Here is an 8,200-nt window from a genome sequence, read left to right as displayed (position 1 = left end):
TATTTTGGATCTGTCTCTTTTTTTATTCTAACATGTTAGAATACCTGACCCATAGACATTTGAGTGTTTTTTTAATCTATAAGCAATAATCAGAGTACATAATTGTGAAAAATAACATACAAACTGACTTCAATGAAAACWGAACAGATTTTTGTGTAAAGTTTTGATAAATTAACTTGAACTTATTAATTCTGGATCTGTTAGTTTATTTTTAAAACTTATAAGTGGTGACCAGTTTTAATCTGTGTGATCCCAGAAATCTGACTTTACTTAATTTCGTTCTGTGTACTCTGTAGGAGGATGTCTGAATGATATAAATACTGCTGTTAGCAGTGCTATGCTAAGCTAGCATTTAGCTGTTCTCTGTGCGTTTTAAAACTTTCCGGGTGCTGCACTGAACTCTCACACAGTTTCGCCTTTTCAGCATATAATATTAGAAACAAATCCTTTTAAAATCCAATTCAGGCAAACCTAAAAAGTCTATTCTTAGGAGAAATTTATTAGCAGCGATATGCTAAGCTAACAGCTAGCCGTATTGTCCAGGTTGTAAGAACTAATTAAATCTGTGATTTTTCTTACCAGCTGTTTGGTTTAGAACAACATCCTCCTGCTGATGGACACCGAGATATTTCATCTCCAATTTCCTCTCTAAAATAAAACCTTCGGTCTTGTTCTGATGGAGATAACCCACTTCGTTCATGATGTTTCTTTTAAAAACAGGCGGCGCTCGTCCTCAACTCAACTGGGCCGAATGAGTCGATTCACACCGATCACCTCTCACTGCAGCCGGGGACATTTCTGTCATTCTGGATCCATGGATGTCAAATAGTGTTGAGATATTTTCACCTGAACAAGGACACGGAAAGCTTTAGATCGCTCAAGTAACAATTTAATAACCCAGTTTCAGAGTTTTGAACAGGCACCCCATGCGACACCTAAGTTATCGGTAACCATAGAAGAAATTTTGTTTATTATGCATTTTACTTATCTTTGATCAGAAATTTTTATACTTTTTAACCACTCTAAAGCTTAAACTGAAACTTGAGAGAAATAAAAAAACACAAAGTTACAAAGAATTTAATGTTTCTTTTTTGTGTTTATTTACACTTTTGTTTTTTTTAAACATTTCTAGTTACATTTTGCAAACTTTAAATTGTGTTTTTCTACTTCAAATCATTTTATTTTATTTCCTTTACCTTAACATTGATGTCTGTGGTTCTCAAACCAAACCACAGTTTAAATTAGTATTTGTAGTCCTGGCTGTAGAAAAACTTCTCAGTAAATCTGGGATTATTTTTACCTGGTACAACATGCTCCAGCTGATGGACAGAGCTTGATGCGTGTAAATTAATTTCCAACTGTGTTAAACCCCATTTTAAATTATTTTAACACATTAAACTCACAACATTATTTGAAATTATTTGCATTGTTTTGATTTATTCGTCGTATTTGTTCGAAACTGCATTAAAAATAAAAACTCTCTTGTATCGTCAYGAGAGCAAAGCTGATAGGGAACACAATTTGATACAACAGCAACATTTCAGACACGGCTAATATAAATAGAAGAAAGGTGTTTGTGTAGATGCCTGATCAAAAAAAAATCTAAAAACGTCAACGCGTTAAAAAAAAAGCGTATCTGGGGTGTGTCTTGTCCACACTGTACTATCCAGATCCTAAATCAGATCCATGGATCTTTCCAGTCTGACAGACGTGAGGTGATCGGTTCTGCTCAGGTTCAGTTTATCCAAAACGTTCATTTTAACGTCACAGACATGACCGAACTGGATCAGAACAAGACTGAAAGTCTGTTTTTAGAGAAGAAAATGGAGATGAAAGCATTCGGTGTCCATCAGCAGGAGGATGTGGTTCTGAACCGATCAGATGGTAAGAAAAATCACATTTAATGAGTTTGTCTACAGTCAGAACAAAACGGACAATTGTTAGGTTAGCGCACAGCAGAGCTAAAAATATTTTTTCTTACACACTTCATTTGGATCGGTTCGATAATAATGGACCGAACWTGTTTACTTCACTGTAGTTCGTTTATACAAATAACCACAGAGCAAAGGGCAGAAAGACAGAGTCCGTCACGAAAGTTACATATGTACAACATGTATAACATACATATATAGTTATATTACATTCAGATCATTTTTTAACAAATCCACATTTAATGAAAAACAAAACAAATAAAATCACCAGAACCAGAGTTCTGTTGTGCAGCTGTGTTCAGTTCTGCTTATTAAATCAGTGAACTCCAGAGATCTTTGATCTAATTTAAATTACAGTTTTATATGAAAAATTTAGACAGTAAATAAAGGAAATGATTGTGTGTGTAGAGATATATATATATTTATAGAAAGATATTTTATTATTGCCTGGCAGTCAGAGCTTCACATGTACAGTTCCCTGCAAAAGTATTGGAAATCAAATTTCTTTGTTTTTGTTGTGAACTGAAAACATTTGGGTTTAAGATCAAAAGATGAGCATGAGACAAGAGTTCAGGTCCTGTTTGTTTGTCCTGCTGCGTGATCAAATTCCAACTTGAAGAAATTTAAAGTTATTAGAGTTTAGTACTGATGTTAAAAGCACAACACTATATTCTTAGGTTTTCCTTTTTTGTAATGTTGACAATGTTTAATCTATTATGTTTTGATTGATATAGATTAGTTACATGTCAGAAATATCTATAACAGCACATATTTAACCGTTATGAGAACAGTAGGTGAGAATTTTGTATGAATGCCTGTGATTCAGCCGTAGGTCAGTAGGGGGCGAACACAGGCATTGAAGAAGATGTATAAATACATGAACTTCCTGGTTTTTCGCCAGTGTTGGTTTCCTGTCAGCTTGAGTGACAATAAACCTCACTCAGACCCAGAATTCTGGTGTTGTACGGTTTGATTCCTTCTACAAATCATTTTATTTAACAATGGTGTTTTTAATATTGACTTCAGTTTATTGATTACGAATTTTCTTACAAACTGATTAGTTTGGATGCATTTCTCTATGAGCTGGCAGACAATTCAGCAGAATGAATTCCGAAGTGTACGGGAACATTTCATCTGCCAAATCATGGAGAAATGCATCCAAACTAATCGGGAGGAATTTGATCAAGCAGCMGGGCAATGACCCGAAGCACACTGCCAACAAAACAAAGAGGAAAACACTCAATTTGGTTTATTTATATAGCACCAAATCACAGCAAACATTGTCTCAGCCACTATGTACACACACACACACACACACACACGAAAAACAATCAATCTGAGGAAGCCAGCAGATTGTCTTGAATCACTTCATCACAGTCTCCTATCCTGAGCAAACAGTGGAGAGGAAAAACTCCCTGCTAATCAGGAAGAAACCTCCAGCAGAACCAGGCTCAGGACAGGAGACCATCTGCCTCGACCAGCTGGTTGAGGGACAGGAAAGAGACACAGGTAAACACAGAAGAACTGGTCCTGGTGTGTTTTCTTCAGGAAGAGAGACAAAGAAAACACTTTATTGATAGAAGTAATTAAAGCAAACATGTAGAGAAGAGAGACTAAAGACAGCAGCTTGTGCTCCAGTAGTCTGAGCCTATAGCAGCAGAACTGAGGAATAACTCAGGAAACCTAAGTGTAGGATTTATCAGAAAGGAAAGTTTTCAGTCTTAAAAGTAGACAGAGTCAATGTTAAACTCAGAGTTGTTTAATTCTCTATTTATCTAAAACTTCTGTTCCTGTCCAACCTGCAGATGTTCAGCAGCTGTCGGTGATTAAAGAAGAGGCTCCTCCAGAGTGGAGCTCWAATCCGGACCAGCAGCACCCAGAGCTCCTCCGCATAAAGGAGGAAGAGGAGGAAGTCTGGAGCAGTCAGGAGGAAGAGGAGGCCGTTGCTCATCAGGAGAAGTTTCCTCTGACTGTTATTGTGAAGAATGAAGATGACGAGGAGGAGCACCGGTATTTACATTTCCAGAGCCAAACTGAAGGCAGCACACAGGAAGAACCTCCATGCAGCAGCTCGATTCAGCCAGTCAAAACAGAAACCGATGAAGAGGACTGYGGAGGGCCAGAACCAGACTGGAACCACGATCCATCGTCTTACTTTCAGATGAATACTGATGAAAAGGTTTCAGACTCCTCTGAGACGGAAGTCACTGATGAAGATGATTTTGGGCAGGAACCTCTGTCAGATTTTAGAGGTGAAATTGACAAAGCCAAGTCGGACGTAAACAGCAGTGAGGGACGTGACGTTGCCAAGGCGATCTTCAGCTGCTTCGAGTGTGATAAACAATATTGTTACAAACAGTCCCTTCACCGCCACATGAAATGCCATTCCTCCAGTTTGGAGAAAACAAAACGCGAGCAGGAAGACGACGATTCTCGCACAGAAGGCAAGAAGAAGAAGAAGAACAAAACCTTCATTTGTGATGTCTGCGGACAAAATTTTAACCAAAGGACAAATCTTAGCACGCACAGGAGAATCCACACCGGGGAGAGACCGTACAAATGTGATGATTGCGGTAAAAGATTCACGCAGCGGGGAAACTTACGAAACCACAAAAGGATTCACACGGGAGAGAAACCGTTCATCTGTGACTTCTGTGGTGACCGATTCAGGAATCAGGGGATTCTGCAGGCACACATGAAAGTCCACACAGGGGAAAGACCATTTGTTTGTGACGTTTGTGGCAGGAAGTTTACCAGGAAGGTCCATTTTCATACACACATGAGAGTCCACACAGGAGAGAGGCCGTTTGGTTGTGAGGTTTGTGGCAAAGAATTCAGCCATAAAACCCATTTTCAGGAGCAYGTAAGAGTTCACACWGGAGAAAAACCTTTTTCCTGTGGTGCTTGCGGAAGAAAATTCAGACTACAGTGTAATTTAAAGAGACACACAAGGGTTCACACAGGAGAGAAGCCCTTTAGCTGTGACCAGTGTGGTAAAACGTTTAGTTGTAACTCACATTGTAAAAGACACATGAAGCTTCACACGGGGGAGAAACCCTTCGCTTGTGATGTTTGTGATGAAAGATTTACAGGTCCGGGAATTCTGAAGAGCCACATGAGAGTCCACACCGGAGAGAAGCCGTTTGGTTGTGATGTTTGCGGTAAAACCTTTACCAAGAACTCCGCTCTGAAAAGACACGCAGTCATCCACACGGGGGAGAAACTGTTCTGCTGCGCTGTTTGTGGTGGAGGATTCATGCAGCAGGCGAACCTGAAGAGCCACATGAAAACCCACACAGAGCAGCTGTAAATAAAACATCCAAATAGTAACTTTTCAAATTTGGAGCCTATTTGTGTGTAGGGCTGCRACAAATGATTATTTTTATAGTCGACTAATCACTGATTATTTTTTCGATTAGTTGACTAATCGGATCATACATTAATTTAATATAAAACACACAGCTTATCGTGCCAGAATGCAGCTGCTATTATATAAACATCGTTTGATTTTAGCTAAATGCTAACTAAAAATAATTGCAGTGGAAGGCAAGTTCTGCCTTGCAGATATAGGATTGCACAGGTTTCTCTTTCATGTTCTTAAAATGATCCCGTAATTTTGAGCTCCGTTGCTGGTTAGTCATGATACCAGAGCCTGTCGGCCTACCCCAGTTACCACTACTGTGCATGTGTGTCAAGGACAGAAAGGCAGATGTGGCAGCGGAAGGTGTCAAAGCAGTTTGGAGAAAAACAAAGTAAAAAAACAAAAAAAAAACGACTAATCGACTAATCATGGCAGCCCTATTTGTGTGTAAATTTACAAATCAGCTCTGTGTCTTAACAACTGCAGATTTTCAGGATTTTCTAACGAGTAAAGTTAGAAACTATATAGAATATAGAGCGTCTTCGTGTAGCGCCAGCATCTTTGAGCTGGATAACTACAGATTCTGCTCCTGCTGTTTATTTAAAGATTTTCTATAGAACAAAGGTTGATTCTTTAGTTTCTAAAACATAGAGACTTTTCGCTGTTATTTTATCTGTGATCATGTATATCATTTTTTATTTACATCTAATTTGAAAGAAATAAAATTACAAGCTGGATGTGAGAAATTATTACCAAATTCTTCTTGTCGAAGGTTAGTTGTTAAAAGGTTATTAGCCTCGTGATATTTATTCTTTTGTAATATAAACTGTTTATATGTGGATTGTTTTTAATAGTGATATTTGTGTTTATTCCTTTTATATTTGTGATCTTTTTGTATGCAGATTCAGCCATCATGTTTCTCTTAAACTTAAAACTGAGAAATTATAAAACATGTTCATGTTAATAAAGCTGTAAACTTTTGACTTATTTTTGATGGAAACAGAAACAGATATTTAAGTTTATTCTATAAGTTTAGGAGCCTTTTTTTTTTCAATCCGAAATGATGCAGAAAAACTGATCCATGCGTTTATCACGTCTAGACTGGATTACTGTAATTCTTTATTATCTGGGTCCAAAAAACTTTAAGAAGTCTTCAGTTGATCCAAAATGTTGCTGCTAGCATTCTGAGAGTTGGAAGGAGGGATGATATTTCTCCAGTTTTAGCTTCTCTCCACTGGCTCCCTGTCAAATTCAGACTAGAATTTAAAATATTACTTCTTACATACAAAGTACAAAAGTATTTTTTTTGTATTTGTTTAAATCTTAAGTTTTATTTTTTTACATTCAAAGCATAAAATTGATACTTTCTTTTAAAATTTCACACCTTGTTACATTCTACAAATTTTAATATGACAGAACTCAAGTTTTTATGACACTAAAACAATAATTGTTGACTTTATTTAACCAAGTTAAGCCAAATGGTTCTACTATTTTGAGCTAAGTGGGTAAAGCAGTTTAATTTTTGAAGTGTGTGTAAAAGTACTTTTACTTTTCCGATTATTGTGAGCAGTTTTATGACTGTTTTCTTTGTCTCTCTTCCTGAGGAAAACACACCTGGAACAGTTTTTATGTTTGTCTCATTCCTGCCCTCCCAAACCCAGCTGGTCGAAGCAGATGGTTCTGCTGGAGGTTTCTTCCTGTTAAAAGGGAGTTTTTTCTCTCCACTGTCACCRATGAGCTGYTCAGGATGRGAGASTGATGAAGTGATTTAACTCGATCTGCTTCCTTCCTCAGATGTTTTTATGAACAATGCTCCGACACYGTCTGTTGTGACTTGGTGCTGGATAAACACACTGAACTGAACATTTTCAGCTGCAGACTGAAAGCACGGATCAACAGAACAGAGCGGTTCTGCTGAGGGATGTGGATCGGGGCAGGCGACACAAACAGAACCGAGCTGTTTGTTCTGTTGGCAGTGAGRTCCGGTTTCCTTCTCACACATTTAACAGAACTCAGTCCAGTTCTGCAGACTGCAGGTGAAAACTCCTAACGTCTTCTTCATGGACAGATTGTGTTTCCTGCTGTGAGGCGGAACAGAACCTCTTCATCACTGAACACCATCTGTGCAGCCAGAGAACCTGCTGCTGGCCCAAACCCGGTCAGCATCAAATGTTTCACAGACAGAAATATATATATATATATTTATGCAGCAATTATTCCCACATGAGAATAATAGAAACCTGTTTTTACATCAGAAGATGAGAATGAGAACAATCTGAGCTGTTGTTCATTAGTGTGTGTGTGTGTGTGCGTGTCAGGAGCTACATGTGCTGAAAGGATTTACACCCCACCCCCCAAAAAAAACCATCAGCAAAACAAAGACTGGCATCATTTAATTCATGTTTTATGTGTTGTTGAAAAATCAGGAAATAAAAACTACTTAATGTTTATAAAAAAAAATAGAAACTCGGTGAAATATAAACGCAGATCCAGATGACCAGTTGAAACACCGTCTTTAGCAGGATTTTGTAAAAACAAAGCACAATCTGAACAGGATGAATCTGCAGAGGAAACAGACTCAGAAAGGAAGACCATCTGTCTCCACTGGTGGTCCTGAGGGGGCTGAGGAGAAAAAGCATCTCCTGTGTGCTGCAGTAACTTGTTTTCACCACTGGATGGCAGCAGCGATCATCTGACAGAAGAGCTTCAAATGGGTCAAAAATGCATTGTATAAAGTATTTCAGTGATAGGCTACTTGAGTTAAAGTACGAATATCTTATCATAAAATAACTTTGGTGAAAGTTTAAGTCTTCTTTAAGAATATTAAAAATAAATATTTGGCATTTATTGTACTTAAATATTAAAAGTATTGAAATGACATTTATTGGGAGGTGACCTCCTCCAAAAC

General features: G+C 37.9%; 2 protein-coding genes across 2 annotated transcripts in view; one reads left to right on the top strand and one right to left on the bottom strand.

Moving 5' to 3' along the window:
• The window catches only part of LOC106529038 (zinc finger protein 599), a 6,406-nt gene extending 5,384 nt beyond the window's left edge, over nt 1-1,022 (bottom strand). The window contains exon 1 of the mRNA XM_014024370.1: nt 580-1,022. Coding sequence (XP_013879824.1) covers nt 580-700 — 121 coding nt within the window. The 5' untranslated portion in view covers nt 701-1,022. The remainder of the gene's footprint in view (nt 1-579) is intronic.
• A 97-nt stretch (nt 1,023-1,119) lies between these two features.
• Nucleotides 1,120-5,349, top strand: LOC106529032 (gastrula zinc finger protein XlCGF57.1). Its single transcript, XM_014024354.1, has 2 exons — nt 1,120-1,884; nt 3,737-5,349. The coding sequence occupies exons 1-2, from the start codon at nt 1,773-1,775 to the stop codon at nt 5,239-5,241; spliced, it is 1,617 nt and encodes a 538-aa protein (XP_013879808.1). The 5' UTR covers nt 1,120-1,772; the 3' UTR covers nt 5,242-5,349.
• Nucleotides 5,350-8,200: the final 2,851 nt, after the last annotated feature.

This window comes from Austrofundulus limnaeus, unplaced genomic scaffold (genome assembly GCF_001266775.1).
Source record: "Austrofundulus limnaeus strain Quisiro unplaced genomic scaffold, Austrofundulus_limnaeus-1.0 Scaffold419, whole genome shotgun sequence".
In the NCBI taxonomy this organism is placed as follows: Eukaryota; Metazoa; Chordata; class Actinopteri; order Cyprinodontiformes; family Rivulidae; genus Austrofundulus; species Austrofundulus limnaeus.
This window is presented reverse-complemented; position numbering and strand designations above follow the sequence as displayed.